General features: G+C 42.1%; 3 protein-coding genes across 3 annotated transcripts in view; 2 read left to right on the top strand and 1 right to left on the bottom strand.

Moving 5' to 3' along the window:
* mnat1 (MNAT1 component of CDK activating kinase) overlaps positions 1 to 3321 on the top strand; it is a 34624-nt gene extending 31303 nt beyond the window's left edge. The window contains exon 8 of the mRNA XM_062440281.1: positions 2851 to 3321. Coding sequence (XP_062296265.1) covers positions 2851 to 2971 — 121 coding nt within the window. The 3' untranslated portion in view covers positions 2972 to 3321. The remainder of the gene's footprint in view (positions 1 to 2850) is intronic.
* On the bottom strand, positions 3309 to 7089 carry trmt5 (tRNA methyltransferase 5). The gene is made up of 5 exons (XM_062440280.1): positions 7053 to 7089; positions 6336 to 6904; positions 4917 to 5041; positions 4139 to 4778; positions 3309 to 3441 (listed from the first exon to the last, which is right to left on the bottom strand). Exons 1-5 carry the CDS (start codon positions 7058 to 7060, stop codon positions 3380 to 3382), a joined length of 1404 nt encoding a protein of 467 aa, XP_062296264.1. The 5' UTR covers positions 7061 to 7089; the 3' UTR covers positions 3309 to 3379.
* Positions 7090 to 7229: 140 nt separating this feature from the next.
* On the top strand, positions 7230 to 18177 carry slc38a6 (solute carrier family 38 member 6). The gene is made up of 16 exons (XM_062440167.1): positions 7230 to 7479; positions 8835 to 8965; positions 9062 to 9135; positions 9509 to 9561; positions 9688 to 9727; positions 11723 to 11801; positions 13739 to 13824; positions 13911 to 13969; positions 14049 to 14120; positions 14545 to 14601; positions 15108 to 15187; positions 15282 to 15382; positions 15505 to 15629; positions 16365 to 16509; positions 16854 to 16948; positions 17127 to 18177. The coding sequence occupies exons 1-16, from the start codon at positions 7387 to 7389 to the stop codon at positions 17208 to 17210; spliced, it is 1374 nt and encodes a 457-aa protein (XP_062296151.1). The 5' UTR covers positions 7230 to 7386; the 3' UTR covers positions 17211 to 18177.
* Positions 18178 to 25871: the final 7694 nt, after the last annotated feature.

Here is a 25871-nt window from a genome sequence, read left to right as displayed (position 1 = left end):
CCACACATTCTCTGATGGAAATCACGCAGAACCCGCCGGAACGTTTTACCACTTATCTTTTCACTTTGAATTAGAGATGGGGCTCTGCAGTGTTTTCCAGGCAGCAGGAGTGGAGAATACTTTAAGGGTCCAGTCAGTGAAATCTCTGACCGTTATTAGCATTAGCAGGAGACATTGCCCGGGTATTCAGAGTCCAGACCCAAGTGGAAAAATGCTGTTGGCTCTAAGCAGCTTTGATCCAAGTGCACATGGCTCTTTGAAATAGCAGGAAAGTAGCAGGCAGTATCAGTAGTATGATCACATAATTTAATATGATTTTGAGAAGTCAATATTTTAAATTTCACAAATTTGACACTGATGTTGCTGTTGATTCCAAAGGTATATTACAGTAACTCATGACCATTGTTTATGGCAAGGAAAAAGAGCCTATTTTATTCCCTTTTAGTGTGTTTACCAATGGAAACCCCCGTCATATTCCCAGTGACAATTACAGTCTGACACGCACACTGTCACACTTTGTCATTCAGTTGTCTTCATCACCTGCACTCGTCTTTCCCACCCACCCCCACCCCCCCAGGCGACATAATGGGCCAGTCCAAAGTGACCCATATTTACCCAATAATATGAGGCTTTGAAAAGACCCATATCGAGTTGCAGCTAATGCTCCAGTGGGGCCCAGAGAGTGAAAGATGTTACCGGCCGAAACGGCTTGGGTTTCAGGGCCCTGCGAACAAAAGGCAGTCCAGTCCTCAGAGAGAAAGAGAGAAAGGGAGAAAGAGGGGACGGTGGGGGGTGGGTGATGGGGAGGGAGAGTGCAGAGCGTTAATGCACACACTGAAACAGTAGCGTCAGAGGGGCTTGAAGCAGAGGGTGTGTAGGTCTGAATTAGCAATTTCATTTTATGATTGAAAGCACTGTGAAGAGTCTGCCTGTTTTTGTAGGCAGGGGTGCAGCACATATTTAATGCATTTCGTGTCTTTGCATGTCTCGGCTGTTGTCAGTCCACTCCTGAACGGTCGGCATTGTCAAGCACAGTCTTAAAGTCTGCAAAGAGTCAAATTCATCTTTCCGCTCTACGATCATCTAGCCGGTCTTGTGTACGCACACGTATGTGGTTGGCCTTTACAGGAAAATGCACGTACAACCGCTGAGTTAATGGAGCAGAACTGAACCACCTCCGAGTGTTTGGGGTGAGCAGAGGGTCAGACAGCGTTGGTTTAAGAGAAGAGGGTTGGTGATGATGATACCCAAAGGTGATTTCACCTCACATCCTCCCTCCCTCTGTCTACTTCCCACCACCTTACCCTCTTCTTCCCTCTCCCCCACCTTCATGTTCTCCTTTTGCTCTCTTGCTCTCTCTCTCCTTAGGGGCAGGCAGGTATAAAGTTACACAGAGCTCTCAGCTTTCTTGGAAGGAATGACCACATGAGTAGCTTGGGGATTAGATTAGCAGGAAGAGCAGACTTAGCCAGGCTGTAAATAGCCCACTTTTTTCACCATTAAAAAGGCCCAGTACAATATAATCAATAGATAGCACTCATCTGATGCAGGAAGCCATATGAGAAGATCTCCCTCAAGTGCTCTGAAGGACAGGCTACAGCAGCTTGGACTTAATGAAGTTATTATTAATCACTGGGCCTCCTGTTTTGAACTTGTGTGTTGTTTCTCTAGTGGATGATGAGTGGTCTTTGTGTGCAGGACCTGATTGACATCTCTCGCTGCTCTTCTTCTCACTTTCACTGCCTGTCGTAAGACTTGACAAGGTCATGTTGTGTGCTATTCTTGAATGTTTGACTGTATGTCATAAACATGCTAGCAAGTATGTTTCAACTTTATTTTTAGCGACTGTTTTACTGCATTACGAGAAAACCTCCAACACAACTTGTAGACTCGTGAAACACCAAAGCAAAGTATGATCTATTCAGTGTGAAATTTCACCAACACCTTTTTCTCCCCGTCCATCTCTCCTTCACACACTCACAAACACACATAAGCTCTGTCTCTATGAGCCTCCCCACAGGTGTTAGGTTACTCTGTAAAGCAGCTTGAATGGGCACAGAAATCACAGAGGGCTGTCTGTGTTCTTGATTCCCGTCTCACTTTGAAGTTTCCTCCGGCTCACAAGAACAGGGGCCACAAAGCCAGACTCGTGTGAGGGCTTTAGGCCCTTCTGCCATGACTATGATTTCTACGGGTGGGGTGGGGGGGCAGTATTGACATGCAAGGCTACGTGTTGTCTCAGTTGCTGGAGGACTTTGCTTTTTTAGCTTTGTAGTCAGATACTACAAGAGAGATGTACTACAGTGTATGCGTTTGAAACAGTGGAGGAAGGATTAGAGTGGGTGGGGCCGCAGGTCAACACCCCCCCACCAACACTCACATGACTTGTAACTACTAGGGCATCTATCACTGTGGGGACAAAATGTGGAGACTAAATTAACAGCTCCTCTGTTTTTCTGTCTGTGCACGAGTGTGAAAAATAAACAGTGACTTTTGGCTTAGCTTAAGAACCAGAAAAGGGGCTCCGGCAGGATACATCTGTATGCACTTAAAAAAAAAAAAGACACATATAATACTTTAATAGAGCCATGTTGGAGAGGCTTTTTAGGCACAAGGTGTTCCAGTTTTAGTGTATGAGTATGTATGTCTTCGCCAATCTCATCAAAGGAGCAAAAGGTCCCGGAGAGCCAGAAAAAACAAGTTGAAGTGTGGATTTAATGATGAATAAACTTACACTCAAGTTACTCACAGGAACTACTATTGAAAGCAGCTCTCAGGCTGCCGGTCAGTCACATTATTTATTAAATACCTCTCTGATGTCACTGATTGTGGCTTTCTGTGTGTTCTCAGGTATTTGAACCATGTGCGGGCTGCCATGCCTCAGGACACAGCTGGAGGATACAGCTCAGCTTTGGCGTGTCATCGAGCCGTCCAGGATGCTTTCAGCGGGCTGTTCCTCTGGAAAGGCTGAATGCATACAGAGCTCCACAAGTACAACAGCTACCAATTTAGAAATGAGAACTGAATGGACTATAAATGCAGCATCACTGCCATTGTGGAGAGGACAACAGCTGCTGTAGTGCTCAGATTTTGTTTGTACATGGCATTTTATATTTTTGTGTTATTTTGATATTTAATAAATCACAGTGAACACTGACTGTCTGTCCATCATTATACAGATTTATTTAAACATGAAACAACTCAGGATGTAAGCTATTGCATACTGAATAATAACAGTTCTAATACATACATGGATGAACAAAGGGGAGTCATTTACTGAATTAAAAGAAATAAAAGCAACAGTAAACCAAAAAAAACAAACTTCGAGCCTCAACTCAACTGTATCCTCACACTCTGTTATGTCAGGTTTGTTTGATTATTATGTCGAATCTGTTGTTTCTTCACACTTCTGCCTCTTTGGAGCTGGTTCCTCTGAAGACTCTGTGGATAAATGAAGCAAAGGAAAACTGTTTAGAATCTAATAGAAATAAAACTTATGTACACTGAGGTGGAAAATTGCTTTTTGAATTTCATTAAAACACACAGAATAGTCAATAAATACTCCAGGTAAAAAAATACAACAGACAAAAATATTCAAATGAAATCTCTACAAATTTGAGACCATTTTTTGAATGTGTTGAATTTCAATTTGTTCATTACTAATAATATTTGCAAATGAATAATTCCTATTCACAACAGCCAAGTGAAAGACAGAAGAACAAAAACACAGACAGGAAAGAGTCAATACCAGCCTGTAAAAGTGGATGTGCACTGGAATAACTGAGGTAAAGTAATGAGTTAGCTGATAATGTGCTCATGTTGTGCAAATAAAGAAAACTTCTGTTTGCGCTGTAAAGCTAATTTTTCACAACAGTCACATGACTGGATTACAGGCTTGAAGAGGGTCCCCTCATCTACATGTTGCATATTCCTTAACTGAGGTGTAAAATCAAATTCTCACATCAAATCTGTTGCCATGTTGTATTTCAGCCCAGATACTGATTGTTATATACTGTATTTTTATACAGTTTGGCATCCTATCCAGCCAATACAATAAATTACATTTTAATGGCTTTCATACTGAAGTCGTTATCAGTTTATTACTGTATTCCTCACTGTTATGCGCATTAACTCTCACCTGTTTGTTGGGGTTCACTGCAGAATAGGACCTCTTTAGGGATTGTGAAGCTCACACACATCATATCTTTGTTGGGTGCTACATTGCGCACAAAATGCACAGAGCACCGCTGCTCCAGGGGGAACCCGAGGCTGCAGGAAGCCCTCTCCACCATGTCCTTTTCAGGGTTGTCCTCTTTAGAGAACCCGTAGCAGTGCACTGTGGGTAGGTTGTCATCGCAGGGAGGCTCCTGGTGTAGGAGGCCTCTGAATGCATCCAGGAACTCCAGAGCCAAGGCAGGCAGGTTCATCACCACATGAACACTGAATTTTCCCTTTAACAGTACGGGCAGCTCTTGCTTCACGGGTTCCTGGATGAACGCTCTGCCGTCCAGGTTGAAGGTTTTGACTTTGCTGTCCACCTTGTTGAGTTTGCAGTTGTGCTGTAGCCACTTGTACGACTCTGGGTTGAGATCATTGGCAAACACATTGGCACCCGAGCGGGCAACTGGGACGGCAAAGGGTCCGACGCCAGCAAACACATCAAACACAGTGTCACCACGTTTGACGAGCTGCACCACACGCTGGTGCTCTGTGCTCAGTCGGGGGTTCCAGTAAACACGAGAAAAGTCAAACTCGTATGTCACCCCGTTTTCTCTCACCTGCACCACAGAAACAGAAGATGATCATCAGAGTTCACATCAGTTCATCTGAACATATTTACAACAACTAAACAGGTTGACTGTATATATGTGTGCACTACTAAAATATACTCGCTGCACATTTGTGATTTAACTTACTTTGGCGACCATGTTCTCCTCTCCAGCAAGCACCTCCATCTTGAAGTTACGGTAAGTTGTGTCAATAATGTTTGTTTTATTGACCACACAGGTGACACCAGGGTTTTTGTCCATGATGACTTGACCTACAATGGAAGCAGCAATAAATATGATTTCCAAACTCTGAAATCTTAGCTGTTTATAAATCATGGTTTTCTGAGTTTGATCAGAAATGTATGACTAAAGAAGAAGAATCAAAGTTAAACATATAATATATAATTAAATAATAATATGTAGTACAGCCACAGCTCTCTGTATATTAATACTATGTTATTCTTGATCAATATGCAGATTTTTCTCTTGATAAATAGTTTTCTTTACCATTCAGAAAATATTGATATGTCAACTGTAATTCCTCAGTATCCAAAGTGATATGGTCATATTACTAGTCCAAACAGTCCAAACCCCAAATTATATCAGTTCACAGTGATATGAAACAGATAGAAACAGAAATTCTCACGTTTAAGAAGATGGAACTGGAGAATGTTTGTAGCTTTTAATTGAAAAATGCTTCAAACAATTCATCAATCTAGAGCTGCAACGACTGATAGATTACTCAATCAGAACAAAGTTAATTCACAATTATTTTTGTATTTATTGTTCCGAGTCATTTTTTTAAAGAAAAAGTTTCAAAAGCGTCTGTTTCCATCTACTCTAATATGTATATTTTCTGGTTTCGTTTCGACAGTATTTGGTTGACCACATGAAAATACTGTAAGAACCACAATTGTGGGAATCCACAGATTTAAAGAAGTGAACAACAGCCAACACAATAAATGCTCAAATACAACCACACAGCTCGTCTCACCTTGATCATGAGGACAAGACATTGTCCATTATTATAGTTACTGTGCAGCACAAAAATGAAATATGTAGGGACATTTTTTCTAAATATCTTATTTGCCATGTTTCTATTAAAAATTTCAAATGCTTTGGGTACAGTCATCTACTAAGGAAACGGTGACAAACACGACAGGAACTTGAACACAGAAAGGTGACAAATTAAAGGAAAAAATGGTAAATAAACGAGTCGAGAAACAATGAATGCATACGCTTACATACAGTTTGCAAAGTTAATCATCACAGTCAGCAAATCTCAACCCGAGTGAACACCTGAGGGACATTTTGAACCTATATGTTGAACAGTGCTTTACACTATCCTAAAACACTAAATTACAGAATATTCTCAGAAATAATGGAGTTCACCCCCTCCAGCAGAGGCTGGTAGAATCTCTACACCAAGGAGCATTGAAGCTTTTTCTGGAGGTTCATGTTGACCCAACCTCTTCTTAAGACACTTTAAGTTGTTGTTTTTCCTTTAATTTGTCACCTGTCTCTGTGTTATTTTGGCTTGAAATCATCAGCAACGGCCTCTCTCACCTATGAGGTTCCTGTATGGTAGCTGGTGGTCCCTTAGGTTCATGTGTGCGATGTGTCCCACTCGGCTGAACGATGATGTCACATCCTGACCCTGTGGGAGCACAGCCTGCAGCACTTCTTCACTCTTCAGGTTATCGTAGGTCAAGCTCAGCTCATAGTCCAGCAGCTCTTCATCAACACCGAAAGAACGCAGAGCCTCAGCTTCAGCTTCATTGAAGGACTTTGGTGAGGAGACCCTGATAGGATCCAAGAGCACTAACCGGAAGTCACTACTCTCCTCTTGATCCTGGACCACTCTGGGGACACCTGGACGTTGGATAGTCGACTTTTTCAGGCTTTTGACTACTTTGTTTAAGACCCCAGTGGGCACCCGTAGAGCTGGGACTGTAATGGTCTGCGAGAACGCCTCTCTGTCCAGAGAGGTCATACCACGGACCTCTGCGGGGGGCTGGTACAGTTTGGGTTCCATTATGGGCTTCACAGCAAAGCCAGGACAGGCTGAGCACAAGTTTTGGGCAAGTTTCAGGTTACTTTGGGTTTGCAAAGATGCTAGGACTCTGCTGAGGAGCCTGAAATAACAAAATAGCAGCCGTTATGTGGCAGAAAAGTAAATAAAACACAATTAAACTGTTAGGGTTCAACAAAAAGATGCAACACACAGCTTAATGAATGTTAAATACACTATTATTATCGAGAAAAGCCACATCCAGAGCTCACCTCAACATCCTCCGTCTTCAAGCATGCTTGGAATGCGTCATCAGTGGCAGACTAGAGCCGACGTGATTGGTCGAGCGAATGGATAGCCGATCTCGGATTGGTCGGGTTCCTTTCTGACTCTCCAGAATGCGACGGAAGAGGGAGGTCACGTGACGCGCGAGTCAACAACAACAACGAGCAGCTGAAAGTTTGATAAGAGGAGAGTTTAAAAGTGACACCAGAGAGGATGTTTTCATTTGTCCACCGTCACGCTGACTCGCGTATTTGTGAGGTGTGACCTGAAGCTGTGTGACTTAGAGGTTTGTGTGTCCGCTGAGGTTTCTGAGAGGAGAAAATGAGCATTAATGGCAATGCAAACGCCGACTTATACAGTCAGTGCGCCGCCGGGAACACAGAGAGCAACGAAGCTACACCTTTATTAACAAATGTAAGTACTGAAATAACAGCTGTCACAAGTGCAATATCTGATCTGAAGCGGTGCAATATCTGTAGGTTTTTTGGGTTTTTTTTTGCATATAGGCCTACATGTAGACAATCTGTCAGCAGAAATGTTGCTTATGACAGATGTCATGTGATTAATAAAACAGCACAGCCAGTTTCCTCTCTGCTTTCTGCTTCTGTCAGCACTTTCAGGAAACAGACATGAGTGTAACAGAAATACATTCTTCATGACATTTATTAATTTAATGGGGAACAATACTTTAATTTTACTCATTATGCTTGAGGCCATTCAGCCTGTAAAGCTGTTATATAATGTGTACTGTGGGTCTGGAGGCAGCTCTCAAAAGTTAATTATTGAACTTTAACTTGTGTTTTGGCTTTTTAAAACATTACAGATTGTAAACCCCTCCTCAAATCCTTAAAATTCCCAGCAACAATACAGAAGGCATAACCTTGGTGATGGCCCCATCAAAACATATATTGACGTTGTCATCATTACTGATTGTGACACTTTTTGGAGGAAGTCCATTAAACTAGTACCTGGTACTGAAGTCTTCCAGTTGAGCTTTGAAAATGCTATGTTAATGGCAGAAACATACACGCAGTTGAATGAATCATTGTCAAGATAATTCATTGAAACATTCATGGCAAAACAAGTTTCGAATGACTTTACAGTGATCAAATTCTCCTGATTTAATGCAATTATTTGAAAGACACAAAGTAGAAAAGAAACCAGGTGAGACAAGCAGCTCAGCACTATGCTGGGCTGGTGACCCCAGTGTGTTGCCGAACAGGGGTAATGAATGCAAGATTCAAAGTGGTCATAAAAGTCACATTCTTAATAAGTGTAAATCAGAGTTATTGAAATTGCTGCATTTTCATTTTACGTGGCAGCCGGTCCATATTTCATCCATGTGGTGCCATAGTTTACTTCCTGTCTTTCAGTACTGTAACCCAGGGTGAATCAGATTCAGCAGCCCACAGGTCAATCCAAGCTTGTTGTGACACTGACACCAGAGTTGCCACTCGTTCTCTTCAGGATATCCCCTATTAGAGAGGTCAAGCAGTTTGGGCAGCTCCCCCTATCCTGAGCTCAGGCAGCTGTCCCAGATCCACCAGCTCAAATCCCACCCCGTCCATTCCCATTTCCATTCCCTGATCCTACATGCCACTGTGGCGTTGTCTCATGACATCCATCATCAGGGCTGGCCAGTTGTTCTTAATGCTGTCAGGAGCAATTCGCATATAGACATTACAGTAATAATACAATTTCTTTTTCTGCTTGATCTTCACCCTCCTTGCTTTACTTCTTTATATCATGTGTTATCTTTGTGTGTGCAGGGAACAGGGCAGAGCAGAGTCAAAGGAGCCTCCTTTGCTTCATGTGTGTTTAATCTGATGAATGCAATCATGGGCAGTGGTATACTTGGGCTAGCTTATGCTATGGCAAGCACTGGCATCGTTGGTTTCTGGTAAGAATACCTTCAGCTGCATCTTCAGCTGCAGTCAGATATATAGATACATCTGATTGTAAACTGATTTCTGCTCTGTCTGCCTTTCCTGTTTAGTATCCTGCTTGTGCTTGTGTCTAGCCTGGCGGCATACTCTATACATCTCCTTCTGAAGCTATGTGACCAAACAGGTGAGAAGCTAACAATGGATACACAGTCTAACTTTAGATAAGAACATCCCCATGGCTTCATCCAGATGATTTTTACCCACACACTGAACAAACTTCACTCATGATTAGATCATTGTGTAAGAAATCTAGCTGATATGTTGTCTGTTTTAAAACTATGCTATCTGTGTCATTGTTTTTTGTTTTAATTGATTTCCTATTTGTGATTGAATCAGCTGACATTTAAGATAAGTTTCAAAGTAGGATCAATGCAGCCAAAAGGGATCAGATAAAACGAGATAAACACATAAATAGTGGGATGTAGGTCATTAATTACTACCCTAATCATCTTTGAGTAGTTGAGAATGTCTGATAGATTCTGGTTTGTCTTTTACAGGTATCAATTCATATGAAGACCTTGGAGGGCGAGCCTTGCAGAAACCAGGAAAAGTAAGTAATGTCTTTTGGATGAGTGTAACATTTTCCTGTGAAAAAAAGAAGGAACTTACACACTTATAATTTCAACATGACTGGGAAACATGTCCACACTAACCACCCTTTCCAATTTCTTTCTAGGTTCTGGTTGGAATTGTTATTGTTATCCAAAATATTGGTGGTAAGTCCGCTCCCCTTTCATTGGACAGTTGCATACATTATTTCTGACATGTAGGACATAAACCGATTTTGTGGTATTTTTAAGAAGCAGAGTGGTGAAGTGCTGTGGGGGTCAGACCATGGCCAGTTTATTTTGGAGGCAGATAGTGCCTCCTACTGGAGATCAGATGGCTCTGTCAGGGTTACTCCCTCCTTTCTGTGAGGCTATTATCCGGATTCCCTGATAACCTTTGACCAGAGTAGCCGCTGTCCTTTCTGCCCCCTCCCTTGGGCCTGAAACCTGACTTCTCGTCTAATTGATCACTGATGGTAAACCTACACCCACCCTCTGAGTGTTGAGTAACCTAATGGGACCCCTCCCTTATTACCCCACCCCCTCACTTCTCTCTACTACTGCTGCCATCTCCATCCGTACCTCAGCCACAAACAGTGCGCTTCGCAGACAGTCGTAAGCGGAGGTGATAGCTCCTCGGCAGTCATTAGTGGCGCGGCTGAGTGGATTACTTCACTGCCCTCTGGTATGTTTGTGGTTTTCCCAGCATGGGGGCAGTACGTATGAGAGTGTGAGAGCCAGCACTCCAGCATGCATCTGTCTACACCCCGGGCCCCTTTTATAAGAGTGCAATTAGCCTCACTCTGAGTAAACATTCATCTGCACTGCCAAAGGCTGATGGGCCAATTGACCTTAATTACTGACCAGCCCAGGGCTCTCACAGCCCGCCTCTCCCCTCGCTCCTAATGAAATGAAAGTGGCTCTGTCTTATGTTCAACACACTCTCATAACTGTGCTTACTTTGCTGACCACACACAGACGGTTTACATCAATTTTCTTGAATTTTACATACGCTCATATTATTAGAATATGTTTTCCTACCACTCGGCCAATAACAATCCTTTCTCTTTACTCAAGGGCCTTTTTGTTTAGAGACGTAAGTATTATCCCACCAGGGATTCCCATGAAAGTGTTGTGCTTACAGTAACCAACTGCATGAAACTAAACCATTGCATCATGCCCCGTTGTGTGATTTCCGCCGTCAGTGTGTCTGTATTGGTTTTCGTGGTTTAAATGGAAAGTATTTTTGTCTTTATAGTTTTGTTTAAATTAAAACTTGGCTAAAACACAAAAGCAACTGCTATTGACAGATTTTAGTGCTTATTAATGGCTTTAGCTCTTCTCAGAGTGTCCTTGTGTCTGTGTGGGCTGGAGAGTTATTGGAAGAATTTTCTTTTATAAACAAACACAGGATCTGAGGGATTATGGTCTAGGCTTATTTAACGGCGAGTGCAAGACCTGCCCTGGGGCAATAAAGGTCCCAGCTAACTCTTAGTCTGAGTCTGTGCCTGGCTTCACAAATTTAAATCCCTTAACATTATCTCCCTTCATCGCTGACCACACACTGCATCTGAGGCCTGTTTCGCAGCAGAAAAACGTCCTCTTCTCCTGGCGCAATCTCCATCTCCCTTTCACATTTTCCTCTCAGTGGTTTTGGGGCTGGTATGACCCTCTGGAAATGACCCCAACCCCCCACCGCCCATTCTCTGATTGGCTGTCCAAGGAAGGATGCAGGAGCCTGTCGGAGGCTGATAATATCCTGTTTCCTCGTGAGGTGGAGAAGGGGGAGAAAAATACCTGGATTAGCGTCAGAGATCATTATTGTTAGCATTCCTCCCCCTCTTCGTCCTGGTCGCTACTCCCGGTCTCCAGCAGTTGGAAGATCTGCATAATGTCTGCTCCTCTGCAATGAGGGCTTTGCTGGTGATCCCCTTGAGCTGCCTGCCCCACCCATCTGCATTAACTCAGAGCTGTGGTACCCCTCCGCCCTGCCTTTCCATTTCCTTGTGCTGGAAAACACACATCACCCTCTCACAGCAGTTCAGGATTGCTTGTAGCAGCATACAGTCATCTGTTTAGTAGTTTGGTCCTTTTTCCCCTGTTTATTTAATAATAATTTAAAAAACACACAGTTGCTGAATCTTTTTTTCCTTTCTCTCACAGCCATGGCATCCTATATGTTCATCTTGAAGTCGGAGCTTCCTGCAGCCATCAACAGCTTCCTGAGCCCAGGCAACCCAGAGTGGGTATCCAGCCTCCCTCATCATTGAGGACATTTGGTTTAAAATCTGTCACAGCTGTAGATAAAACCAAGCCATTCTTTTAGATTAGCTGGACGGATTTTAAAAGTCTGCACTAAGATAATAAATGACTCATTCCTGTTCCCATGATGTTGTAGATTATACCTTTTGGCCTTCAAATAAGTCAAATTTGACACTTCTGCACCACAAGGCTACACAAACTAGAATTATCCCAGCAATGAGAAACGATGAATAATGTGGTGGAAGAAGAACTCTCACCAAACCACACCGCGCTAATGCTTTGTCTGTGAGCGATTGAAGGGAAACTTGTGCTCAGTGCTGTATAGCGTGAAGCATGTATTTACGATAGAGAGCCATTCATCACCCGTCATCAGCAGCCTGTGTCTTTCATTGGTCTGCGTGGACCAGCCTGCAGCTCAGGTCCAAATCCCAGGCCAAGAATGTAACTTCTATCACTTTATTATTGGCCACACTGGTTTAAGCAAGAGTTGTAGCTGCTTTCAGCCCAATCCGTCAACATCTGAATCTTCCTCACACAGCTGCTTTGTATTAGTGCTCTCCTTTCACCCCCCAAATCTCTCGCACATGTTCCCCGGAATCAGACTGATACAAGGGGATATCAGTTTTGCCATTCTAATTACAGCTCACTGCTGAGCGAAACAAAACATTTCTGTTAATGAGTGGCTTTGGGATGTTAACAGACACATACTCAAGTCCATCAAAGCCTGAATGAACGAGTTGTTTTATGTTAAAACACTTTCCTTTTTTTCTGGCTCATTTATCATAATGCGGCAGAGCGAAAGCGGTTGTGCGCAAATTTGTAGTCTTCTTCTGTGTTTCTCCTGTCGTGTTCAGTAACAAGGCCAAAGACATGGACAGCTGTGGATTTGAGCTGCGTTTGCCAGATTTATGCTGATCTTCAACACTTTCTGGAGATTGGCTCATTGGCAGTCGCACTCCAACCTTAACTGAGAGCTATCCTGCATCTTGTTATAGCGTGAAATGTTCCACATTTCATGGGTCTTCTAGGTATCCTGCGTCTTTACAGTAAGCCTCAAGCCTCCTGAGAATGGATCCTAATGGTAGTGAAGCTCTTTTTTTTTTTTTTACATCCCTCTGTCTGTAAAAGTGGAGAAGGGAATTAACTAAGCTTCGGTAGACTGCTTCAGCTAAACTTGGCGAGAGTAGAAGTGATTGGACAAGAGAGAGTCGGGGTCAGAGGAGAGGTCTCCCTGACATCCAGTTACAGGGCAGAATATGTGTAGACGCAGAGACAAATCCATCAGCGCCTATGGTAACGCCACAGCTGTGAAACTGCCAAACAGGGGTCAGTGGGTGTTGATGTGGTCATAGCAGGTGCTGCTGACTGTGGGAGCCCCATAAAGAGTGGTGGAGCCAGTCCCTTATGACCCCATGCTGCAGTCCAACATACAGCAGCGCCAGGCGAGCACCCTTCCCACCCGACCTCGACCCCAGTGGAGCCGGCATGCCTTCCACATGTGTCACCTCGAACACTGCCCCTCCTCCTCTTCTTCCTACTCCCCCCTCTTTTAGCTCCCCAATCCCGAATAAACCACCAAGGCTATCCCTCTGCGAAGAAAAATATTATTCCCCCTCTCCAAAAACCTGGAAAGTGAAATGTGGTCTCATCTGATGGAGTGACACAACGTTTGCATGTGAATTACATAATTGTTATGGTTTGCGAGAGCTAAAGCCCTTAATTCGTACCACATGATGAATCTGTCGCTCTGCATTTGAGCACGAAATGGAGACAAATTTCCAAAGCCAATCCATTTTAAGAAACTGACACTTAATCTCTGCTGTCCCTGACATTTCAGGACCAGGGATATGATGATAGGAAATGTGGTTCGATTCAGCTTTGGCCTTTAATAATTCATGTCCACTCCCTGTTTTCCAGAGGTGCCTGGTATGAAGATGGCCGGTTGCTACTGATCCTTATCACTATATGTATTGTTCTACCTCTGTCAATATTGCCTAAGATTGGTGAGTAAATAGATAAAGCAGCATCTTGATTAACCGCCCTGACTGGTTTGAACCACTCTTATCAGATCTCTCTCTCACCCTCACAGGCTTCCTGGGCTACACCAGCAGCCTCGCCTTCTTCTTCATGCTGTACTTTGCAGTTGTGGTGAGTTTAAATATCCTCCGTAAAAAATTAGTTCATCCAACTCTTCCATTGTTGACCTGTTGTGCTGTCTCCTCTTCAGATTGTGGTGAAGAAATGGTCCATCCCCTGCCCACTGCCACATAATGTAACTACATTATCATGTGACTTCCAGGTAATAACAACCTCTATTTCCTTCACACAAACACATACATAAGATGCCGCAGCTCTGAGGTAGGTAGTCTAGACCAGACGGTCATGGCCATAGGATTAGGAGAAAAACCCAGGAGATTGAATCTACTGATTGGGTTGGCTCTGGCTAATGAGGACCAGAGGAGGCTACAGAGAGCTGTGAATGGTGAATGGTGCCAGTCCTGAGGGGAAGGAAGTTCAGGTGACCTTGCGTGAGCCTGGAAATTACCTCTGACCTTTAGGAATTATACAGAGAATACTATAACTCCAGACCTGGCATGGGTTAACTTTGATAGGCTGTTTTCTTTTTATCCCCAAAGCCGTGCAATGGAATTTTTAGCTTCACCCTGCAGAAGTCATCTCCTCTCAGAAATAATATGCTCTCTCTTCTCTCCCTGTTTCTCCAGATATCAAATTCATCTGACTCAGAATGTACGCCCAAACTCTTTGTCATCTCCAGTAAGGTACGTTCTGTATATGAAACCAGCGTTTCTCTCTGCACATGCTGCACTTGCAGAGTGAGTGAGCTGCCAGCGAGAAGCTGTTGAAAGCAGGTCTGCTGCTGTTGTTTGACTCTGGTGACAAGTCACACTCTCACCTATGAAGGATGGGCTGTATATGTTAGAAACGCAAGTGCGCCGTGCAGCTGCCACTCACATTCATCTAACACGTAAAGGCCATATGTACATGTGGCATGCAGAATTACAGCAAGCACATATTGGCTCCAGCTGTACAAAGATAACTAAAAATCCTGCCTGCATGGTATTTAGAGGTGTATATTTACATCTAGTGTATGAATACATTTAAGGGAAGTTCACACCTGAGTTTTGCATCGTCACGTTCTGCAGCCCAGATGGTAGTTACTCCTACACAAACAATACCTCGACCCACCTGCCCCCTCGCTCCTGTGTAACACTGTAAGCTGAGAATTTGCTAATGACGGCTCTGCTCTGACTGATGTGTGTTTCAGAGTGCCTACACCCTCCCCACCATGGCCTTCTCCTTTCTGTGCCACACAGCCATCCTGCCAATCTACTGCGAACTGGACCGGTCAGCTGCAGCTTTTTATTCCTACAGTTTAATTTAAAGTCACTGAATCTATTTTATGGTATCACTCCAGTGACTGTCTCCTCATGTCTCACAGACCTTCTAAGGTCAGAATGCAGAACATTACGAATGTCAGCATCAGCCTCAGTTTCCTGCTTTACCTAATTTCTGCACTGTTTGGCTACCTCACCTTCTACGGTAAGCCAGTGGCGACAGACCACTGAGTGAAAGAAATTACTGTAAACCATTGTAGCTACTTTGCTAAGCTCTGCCATATGTGTTCTTATTGTAAACCTCAGTCGATTGTTGTTTGCTTGTAGCTAACGTGGACTCTGAGCTGCTGCTTGGCTACGATGCTTACATGCCGCGGGACATCATGGTGATTACAGTTCGCCTGGCCATCCTGGTGTCGGTGTTGCTGACTGTGCCACTTATCCACTTCCCTGTGAGTAGCGATGCTTTTAAATTCTTCTTACACAAGCAAAAAGTACTGAAGGGAATGTAAAATATCCACAGTTTCTTAAACAAAATGTTTTTTTACTCAGTTGTGTTAAAATACTTAAAATCAAGGTCTTTGATGTTCTTATGTACAATATATTTTGTCTTTTACTTTTTATCTTTTTATCTCTGCATGCTTTTTTAAAAGTTTATTGCTTCTTATTTTTTTACCTATCAATTGTATTCATCAAATGCATTAAATTGATAATTCTTTCAACTTTTTTAAACTGTCATTTGCCTTTGAACTGCACTTTAATTCTTCACACATTCTAGATATATAACACTTAATTTCATAATAACTGATCCTGTTTTGCAAATAAAATAAAAAGATAGAGCAACACCTTCACTATCACTGTAGAAGTCTTCCTCCATCATCCAATCCAAATAATCACCCTTCCAGATTCCCTCTTCCCTGCCTCAAGCTTTGTTGTTGCTCACAGAAACATTAAGTCAGTAGACTGTCGGGTCTTAATGAGTGTGTGTGTGTGTGTGTGTGTGTGTGTGTGTGTGTGTGTGTGTGTGTGTGTGTGTGTGTGTGTGTGTGTGTGTGTGTGTGTGTGTGTGTGTGTGTGTGTGTGTGTGTGTGTGTGTGTGTGTGTGTGTGTGTGTGTGTGTGTGTGTGTGTGTGTGTGTGTGTGTGTGTGTGTGTGTGTGTGTGTGTGTGTGTGTGTGTGTGCTCTAGGCTCGTAAGGCTTTGATCATGCTGTTGTGTGGAGGTCGACCATTCTCCTGGCTTATCCACATCATGGCAACTCTAGTAATCCTGGGCGTGGTGCTGATGCTCGCCATCTTTGTCCCTGATATCAGAAATGTGTTTGGAATAATCGGTATGTGCTGTGGAGTTTGGTAGAGGAAAAGTGTTTGTTATGCTTGATATTATGGTATTATTTATAAATCATATATTAGTATATGATAACGTTTTTCGGTTATTTTGCTCCACATAGTGTATTCTGATCTGTTTCCAACTACAGACGACATTAGAAGCAGCCAGAAAAGATCTCAGCTAAAATGTCAATATTCCACAATTATTGATCGTGGTGGCTCAAATCACAGTATCTACTTATACATAATTAATGGTGCAGTCCTGCTCAAACAGTTTATGAAGCTGCTATTATCAGACGTGCAGTATGGAGTATGTGCAATTCAACTGCCTTTCCTGTTTATTCCGCAGGATCGACGACGTCCAGCTGTCTCTTGTGTGTTTTCCCCGGCATCTTCTACCTCAAGATTAGCAGGCAGTCCCTCAAATCTTTTGACTCCATCGGGGTAACTACACATTGTTTAGATAAACCTTTTGGTTGTGTTAAATACAGAGATGTAAAAACATTTTTAGCCTTTTAAGTCACTGACCACAGTCTCTACCTTTTTGTTTGTTAAACATTTGGATATGCAGTCAATTTCCTCTTAGGTGGCGATGCTAACATTGTATGTGTCCTCTGTGCAGGCGATGTCTCTGGTGGTCCTTGGTTTGATTATGGGAATCATCAGCTTCTCTGTCATTGTCATCACATGGGTGCAAAGCTCCTAGCCCCCCCTCCCTGCCTCCCTTCCTAAATCAAGCACAAGAGCAAATAAGGGAAAACATGCCAAATAAACTGAATATTGGATGAAGTAAGGGAACAAACAGATGCTAATCAGCATCACCTCAGGCAGATTATTTATAGTAAAGCTGTTCTCAGCACGAGGCATGAGACAGATGTTTTCTTTTTTTTTTTGTACTGTGTTACTGACAAACATGGACCAAACTCAGCACATACGATCTAAACCTAAACAAGACTTCATGTTTTTTTCCAAACATTTCTACACATCTTTACCCAATTTTAGGGTGATTATTTGCAATGTCTGAAAGTTTGCAAATGTGTATCAGTCTTAGTTTGTTTTTAATCTGCATGGAACAACTGATGGGTGAAGTGTCAGAGAAACACAAGAGGTGCCAAGCATTACCATTACCTTCCAATTTATTTCAAGTAACATTTGATCTTTTCTCTGTTTCCATTTTAACGTTCAGCTATTGTGTTGTTCTGTGTGGATAATCATGCACCTTTCATGAACTAAAATAGTCTTCCACAAATATTTAAAAATGCTGTCAACCAAGTCTGAGCCGTAAATGTGTCAGGTTTACTGCTTTCTCTAATTTGGTTTATGGCGCATTTTCAGTTTTAAATACACATTTAATTAGCTGATTTAAGGGTTTTTATTTTTTATTTTATTCACTATTTTTTTACCTTAATTAAAACATTAATTTTTCACTTTACGTCCAAACCACATGTATAAAAGTTTCTGCTGCTGCTTGGGTAACAAAAACTGAACACAACACTCCAGGCATGTTAATCACAATGTACTGATTGTAGTTATAATGTAAAATGATTCATAATATTCTTCAAATGAAAGATGTTGTTTATGTAAATTTGGTCATTAAACCACCACACTGTCTTTATCGATGTTGTGGATAACTCATCAGTAACGTGTCACTTTCATGGCAGCGCATTTGATTGGCAGGCGCAGTATTGATGCCGAGACCTGCTCCTCAGTGTTGAGCAGTGGGTTCAGCCTGTGGCTAATGAAAGCCACATGCGCTGTACGTTTCTAATCATGATGCTGTTTAGATTGTCTTCATGCTGCCTCTGGAACCTACGGCCACCCGACTGCTGCTTTTAATCTAAGGAATTAGGCAGACTGGCCCCACTGCAGAAAGCAACGGCTGCCTGCTCCTCACGCCCCTTTTAAAGGACGTTCCCCCAGAAATAATCCTCGTCTCCATCCAGTCCTCTGAAGGACACTCCCATGAAAAGCAGCAACTCTCAATGTGTATCTTGGCTGCTTTAAAGATGACCTGTGTGTGGTATTCAGTGGTGGTACTCAAACTCTTGAAATACAATACAATACATAAGTTAAAAAATACTGCGTTCTGCAAGTCCCCCACTCAAACTACTATTAAGTAAAAGTGCAATATAATTATATAGATAGATAGCCTTTATTTTCCCATGGGGAAATTTGTTTTCACAATCTGTCAACATCATGCCCAAACACGACAATGAACTTAAAAGTATGAAAAGTAAAATTACATGGAAAAATGGTGACTGATATATTTATTCTGATGTATACATGATTTATCAAGGCCTAAGTAGCATTTTGCTGTATAGCTGGATGAGGTGGAGCTGGCTTTACATACTTTATTTACTCTACAGTTAGGTAATTTAGTCAAGTGGTTTCCAAACTAGTGATCAGGCCCCCTCCAAAGGGTCACAAGATAAATCTGGAAGGGTTGTGAGGTGATTAATGGGATAGAAAAGAAGAAAACAAAGTAATGCCATGCTTTTCTCTAATCTTTTCTCTTTTTCTTGGTCAAATATTTTGTTTTGACCTCTTAGTACCTCAATCAGTTATTTCAATTAAACCATCAGAGAGTTAAGAGGGGGAAAGTCTCTTTGCTAACAGCTCATAGATATTTAAAACATGACAAGGAGCTCCAAGTAGACACAGCTGTTGAAATGGGTCACAAGCCAGAAAGGTTCATCACTGTGTTAAAATTAGCAAAACACTATGATTTATAAGTTTATATGTTCCTTATGTAAAATCTTGACCTGAATAGTGAAGTAGATTATTCCCTTTAAAATGCTGTGTGGTAGAAGTACATGTACTCCAAATTTGTACATGAGTAAATGGTAGTTACTTTCCACCTCTGTCTGTAATATCATGAGGAGAAGTCAATGAAGACACAAGCTCCTTCAGGAATAAACACCCTCAGATGCTCTTACACTGGTTCCTATGGGAACTAGTGACTAAACCCATACGCAACACAAGATTACCACCTACTGTCAGACTCCGCTCACAGCAGCTCACTGTTCATCCTCATTTCATTGGCATTCCTTGCTTGGTTTATGAAAGCCTAAGTCGGAACCAAGAGATAACCAGATGCTGCAATTTTCTCCCACTTTTATCATGTGCTGGAAACGTGCATGTTAACACAGACCAGAGCTGTTTTTATGGAGGTCTGAACTGGGGCATGTGTCCTCAGCCCAGGGTGGGAGTGTTTTTGTTTAGTTAAACTCACTCACACCCTGGGCCCATGTCCAGCAGTATGACAACACCATCTCCCAGGGTTAAAGGATGGAATGAGGCGCAGGAGCGATGGTGGGCTGAAATTAAACCCCTGTTGGCAGCCTATGTGCTTGTATTGTTTTAAGAGGTGTCGGCTGTGTTCTTTGAAAATTATTTTCTGTTGATGGAAATCAGGATTTTTGGGTAACGGCTGGGTCTGATCCTGATGTCCTCACTTTAACCTTTGACACAGATTGACATCTTATTGCTTTATTGCTGCCTTCATGGGATAGACTCTTAACAGAAAGCACCCGGCAGTCTCAAATGTTCAGTTTGACTTTGGGGTTAAGGCCTCCACAGATTAGTATTGGCAGAAATTGCCAGTGGAACATTTGACTTCCTCTTCCTGTTTGTGTTCCAACAACATCAGATCAACGTGCCTTCACAGGTAGTGGACGTCAGAAAACTGCAGCAGAGCAGAGAGCACACACAACATCTGGTTTCTGTTTACCCGCATAATCTTGTTCAACAGGCATTCCTGGCTGAAAGGTGCTTCAAGGGTCTTTTCACATAAGTCTTTTAATGCTGGCTGGCATGATGAGTGCTTTTCCTTGTTAGTCATGGTGGCAGACTGCAACTCAGCAAATGCCATCAATACGCAAGCGTCATCACTGATTAATTGCTCTCCATCTAATTTTTTTTAGCCCTTTCCTTCCATTCTCAATGTTCCCTGCGTCTCCATCACCCCATGCTGCTTTTCTGCTTTTAATCGATTTCATGCTCTATCAGTAAACATGGTCTTTGTGTCACAGTAAGAGCATTCCTCTCTTTGAGGACTCTTTTTGAGACTGCAGATGCGCTTTTTCTCTTTTCATTCTCAAATTTCTACATGCTTTTTGCGAAATTGTAGCGATAAAAGGCCCCCAAATGACGAAAGACAATATCAGCACACAAAACATGAGTCTATAAGGGGAAGGAAACAACAGCTCAATGGGCTTCAGTGGTCTTTATCATCATCATGAGTTTTATTGACATCTGTTTTTCAGTTAGCGTGTCTCAGACTTTACATACTGCACATGTAAACTGAGTGACATGCTTCACCTCCCTGCCTTTGTGGATGTCAGAGCACCCACAGGTTGCACAAAGCTGTCTTTCACCAAAAAGCACTAAAAACTCCTATGCTGTGCAGGGAACATGTTACTGTATTGAATAGAGACTCTCAAAACAGCCGTTATGGGGAAGAATTGCCTGACATGCTCATCACCTGTCAGCCCACAATCAGGGCGAATACAATAGCAGCAACACAATGACATAGAATAGACTTGACTTCAAGATTGCTGTCACCATAGTCACCGAGACATAATGAGCCGTGGAGGGACAATGGCAGAGATTTCATATTGTCAGTGTAGAAATCAAGGTCAAGAGTGAAATAAGCCTTTGGTAAATAAACAAGGAGGAGGGGGAGTTGTGATGTTTTAAGGCAGGGCTTGGTTATTTTGGCAGATGATGAGCAGGGGTTGAGATGTAGGGGGGGTACTGACTGATGGAGGCCCAGTGGTCAGTAGCGCAGTATGGGGTCCAGTCTGTGTTTTTGAGGTGAGCTCGTCCCTCTGCGATCCCGTCGGCCCTGAGTTGAGCTCTTAATGCGGCCCTGACGCCTTGCTGGCGCAGGGGCCATGCTGCCTCACATCTGGAGCCAATTACCCATGGGGCTGTGACAGAGACCCCCCTCCGCCCCCGTCCTCACTCTCCCTGCTCTGCTCCACTGTCCAACACAGCTCCAATCACTCTTACAGCTACATTCCTCTAGTTCTCACAACACCACTTGTGTAATTTGTCTTCTCCGTTCTCCTCATCCTCCACACTGATCCTCCATACTGAGCCTTATATTTTCTCTAATCAGCTGATTAAGAAGAGGGTGTAATGGTGGCCTCTAGGAGTTTAAGACACTGACCATATAATCGCAATGTTTGCTGTTTGAGTCCAGCTTGGAACTTCTATTGCAAGTCATCCCCTTCTCTCAGCTATTTCCCATTGGCGCTAATAAATGCAAAGAAAAATACTACTCTAAAATAGTGCAGCTAAATTACACAGAACTTATTTGGCCTTTTCACTACATCTTGGGAAAAATTCAGTTCAGTATTCCCATCTTAAGTCCTCTTTTCCTGTGGCAGTAAACACCACCTGAGAATAAAGGACATTTAGCACCAAATCAGCTTTTACAGGTCAGGTGTGATTTATGGAGAGCCCTGGGGGTATGTGCATATGTGTGTGTTGCATGTATGGCTCACTTCAGCATGTCAGCTTTCTATACAGAACTCCAAAACCCTTACCTGGGGAGATTTTCGGGGTCCTGTGACTGACTGTAGGTATGGGAGCCATTTCTGGCACTTCCGCCCAATGACTGATGGATGTAATTGAGTTTGTGATGGTGCAGGAGGTGTGGTGCGGGGGTTGTATACTAGGCCCACAGGATTTCTCTCACCGGGGTCAGAAGAGTTGGGAACGGGCTTCACCATATCAAGCCCATACTCTCCTTATTCCCTACTGCCCTGTTTGGCACCAATGCTATGGTCCATTAGCTGCAGCTATATGGTGTACCTGGGCAAGCAGCCAGAAGATTGAGCTGTCCTGGGTTACACGGACATAAATTGGAGTGTAGACTGTGAAGTGAATGTGGAAACTCTGCAGGTGGCTGAAATTAAGTCATATATAGAGAATCAGTCTGCTCTGAAATATGTGAGGCTTTTGATAGCTGGCCTTGTGCTTGTGTGCCATAAAATGTTCTTGAGGAGATACATGTATTCCTGCCTGTGTGTGTGTGTTTGTGTGTGTGTGTGTGTGTGTGTGTGTGTGTGTGCGTGCGTGCGTGCGTGTGCGTGTGTGCGTGCGTGTGTGTATATATGTGTATATATGTGTCTTAAGGCATATACACATGAAGCCCACAAGTCTGTGTTCCTAGTTTGGTGTCTAGGGTCTTGTGGAGCTGCAGACTTATCCCATGGGGGCATAATTCAAGATTTGGCCATGACAACCACTTGCAGAGAGAAAGTGAGGCTGGAATGAGAAGGGAAGGGATGCAGGGCAAAGAGCGAGTTTGACAGAGGGGAACTGTCGGGTAGAACAAAGACACGAAACAAATCATCCTGGACCATAAAAATGCCAACTCTGGCTCCGGGCTTAAACAAGAGAGAAAGAGGGAGTAAAATATACAGATTTAGACATAGTTGCTTAATCATGAGAGTGAGGCAGGCAGAAAGGAAGAGGAGGGTGGATTCAATAGTCTTATTCTGCCCTCTGCTGGACAGTTGGAGATTCAAAAATGTATACTACTTTATACTGGGGTTGAATCTTTTACGAGTATCCCTCATTCTGTCAAAGCAACAACAAACAGAAAAACCCATTAAAATACCTTGAAGGCTCTCACAAATAGATCAAGCAGTGAGAGTGCACATATACTATTATGTTATCTTCTTGGTCAAGGTGATCTGCTGCTTAAATTTCAAGCTTCATGTCAACCCACCAGATCTGACAGAAAAAAAAAATCAGCCTTGTTGCCGTTAGCTTTATTCACACTGCTGCAGCAAGGTGATGTGCTATCTGCCTGCTTTATCATCATGACCTTCTCTGCTCAGTAAGGTCATGTCTAAGAGGTTGTTTACAAGACAGTCTGTATCCCAGGGATGTGTAAGATCTGGGACCCGAGTCCTTTATTTATAACAGCTGGAGCAGAGGGATGTGGTGCACTGACATTTGGCAGAGTGGGGTGAGAGGTCAAGTCTAACACCAATAAAGTGGAGACTTTGATCGTGGCATTTATGGATGGAGCAGCCATGGCTCAGAGAGAGAGAGAGGGAGAGACGGAGAGAGAGGGACATTTAAAGAAGAAGAGAAAAGGGATCATAGGGAAGTGTTTTAAAGGAGAGATTGGGAGAAATTAACAGTAATCATTTATTGGCATAATTCAAAACTATGGCTGCATTTGAAAATCATTTGAATAATTAATTAATCGGTTGAATATTTATCAAAATAAGTTAGAAAATAGTTTAAACATTTTTTTTTTTTAAAGTGGCCAGCATAATTTTCCATCTTTTGAAAACGAGCATCACATTATTTGTTTTGGGCTGACCAATACTAACACAAATTATACTAGTAATTACATTTACAATAATATAACACTGACAACTGAACTGAAACCAGCTAATGGTAGATCTTAAGAAAATGTAACGATCAGGTTATTCACTTTCTGACAATCAAGAATTTATCAAAAACATCTATGGTTGCTACAGATTTGTGATCAGCTGATCTGTCTCGCAGCAGTTCACTTGGTCTGCCCTCATTGAAGACACTGCTAAGACTACATTCATCAGGTTATCCATCCAAATCCCTCCAGTACCACTCCACTCCCAGAGAGAGAGCTACAAAAACCCTCTAATTAATCCTTTTTTTTCATTTCCATAATTAATTAATTAAAGTGTTCAATAATATGTTCTGTAAAATTTAACTTTCCTGAACACTGTCTCAAAGGACACAGATAAAAAACCCTGGAGGGGTGAAATACCAAATCACTTCATTATATTTTTTATTTAATGTAAATTAATGTGAATGTTTTAGTTGTTTTCTTGCTGTTACATGTTACATTGTGTAACCTTCTAGGATTTAAAATGTGGTGGAAAGTAACTAAGTAGTACTTTATACAGGTAGGTAAAGTACAATTTTGAGTTACTTGTATTTTGGCCTACTTCAATATTTTCATTTTATGCTACTGTGTGTCTCTTGTCCACTGAAGTTCCCTAATTTTAATTCCACTGTTTGTTTAAACAAATATAGTATGGTAAAACGTACAATAACCTGGCTGTAAATTTACAGCTATATATCTTACACACTAGGTACATGATTAGGGTTGGCATTTGTAAACATTTAGTTGCAGAACAGTAGATAAAGCAGTTAAAATGATCCAATGCAATATTAAAGTACTGCTTACATGTTAATGAATCATGTTTTTACCTTTTATGCTTTAATTTAAAGTCGGAGACTTCTTCATCTCTGCTGTGGCAGAAAACGTTATAGGAAGTCACTCCTGCCAGCCATCCTTAGTCTGTACAATGACTCTCTGTGTCAAAAAGGAGACTCATCTGACTGTGAAAACAGATTGCAACAAATATAAAGAGAGATATAGTGGATATATAAAGGATATATGTAGTGTCAATTATTCAAGTATCAATGTACACATAACACCAGTGTTTAGGTTATGTGTGAAGAGCTTTGTCACCGGTTTGTGCTCCTCTCAGTGAGCAGGACACTCAGGGCAGATGAAGTGATTATATTTTCATGCAGAAAAATAGACAAAGCTATCAACTGATAGCTCCTCACCGAGCCTTTTATTCATGTAGGTGGCTTATAGGCATGTTGCGGCAAAAATTGCAAAAAAAAAACGAGAAAGGCCCTCTATAAATCCAGTGTTTGGTTTGTCTGTTCTGGGCTACTGTAGTAACATGGGTTACATGGGTTGCAACATGGCAGCCATAGGGACCCGCTCCCTATGTAGATATAAAGGGCTCAATCTCAGGTAACAAATACACAACAGTTGTTATATTCAGGTGATTATACATTAATTAAAATGCTCTATGAATCTATTCATCTATGAATATTATATTCAATTTCGACAAAGTCCGTTCTGCTAGATGCCATTATATACACACTGCACCTTTAATTGCAACATGGATAATCATGCACCTTACCACCATAGCAACATATACCTGCACTAATGTACAGTGTACTATGACCTATTGACATCATTGAACAGTGTATGCTCAGCAAATAGTATATTATAGTTATAGTTATAGTTATAGTTATGGTTGCACATCTAGTCTCTTTTCTATGTTTATTTAATCTATTCATATATTATATCTAATAGATTTATATTTTTTTTATATTTGAGTAGGTTAATTTAGTTATAATATATAATTTAGCCTTTAATTGTATTTCTTTTTGTATTTTGATTTATGACAAGCACCTTAATTAACCTTATTTAATACTTATACCACTGCGTTCAAGGCCTCTACAATATCAATATCGTACTTTTCAAATAGGTGAGAAAGAAAAAAAAACGTGTAGTCCTGTGTAGCAGCCACTAGGTAGAGGTATT

The sequence above is a fragment of the Scomber scombrus genome, chromosome 19 (genome assembly GCF_963691925.1).
Source record: "Scomber scombrus chromosome 19, fScoSco1.1, whole genome shotgun sequence".
NCBI classification, from domain to species: Eukaryota; Metazoa; Chordata; class Actinopteri; order Scombriformes; family Scombridae; genus Scomber; species Scomber scombrus.
This window is presented reverse-complemented; position numbering and strand designations above follow the sequence as displayed.

Excerpts from the sequence above, each read along its gene's own strand:
- trmt5 (XM_062440280.1), bottom strand. Across the intron at positions 5,042-6,335 it reads ACCATACAGGAACCTCATAG|GTCAAGTCATCATGGACAAA; the intron begins GTGAGAGAGGCC and ends CTTCCATTGTAG. Across the intron at positions 3,442-4,138 it reads CAGTGAACCCCAACAAACAG|AGTCTTCAGAGGAACCAGCT; the intron begins GTGAGAGTTAAT and ends ATTTATCCACAG.
- slc38a6 (XM_062440167.1), top strand. The coding sequence starts at position 7,387 with ATGAGCATTAATGGCAATGCAAACGCCGACTTATACAGTCAGTGCGCC. Across the intron at positions 9,728-11,722 it reads TGTTATCCAAAATATTGGTG|CCATGGCATCCTATATGTTC; the intron begins GTAAGTCCGCTC and ends TTTCTCTCACAG. Across the intron at positions 13,970-14,048 it reads TGCTGTACTTTGCAGTTGTG|ATTGTGGTGAAGAAATGGTC; the intron begins GTGAGTTTAAAT and ends TCTCCTCTTCAG.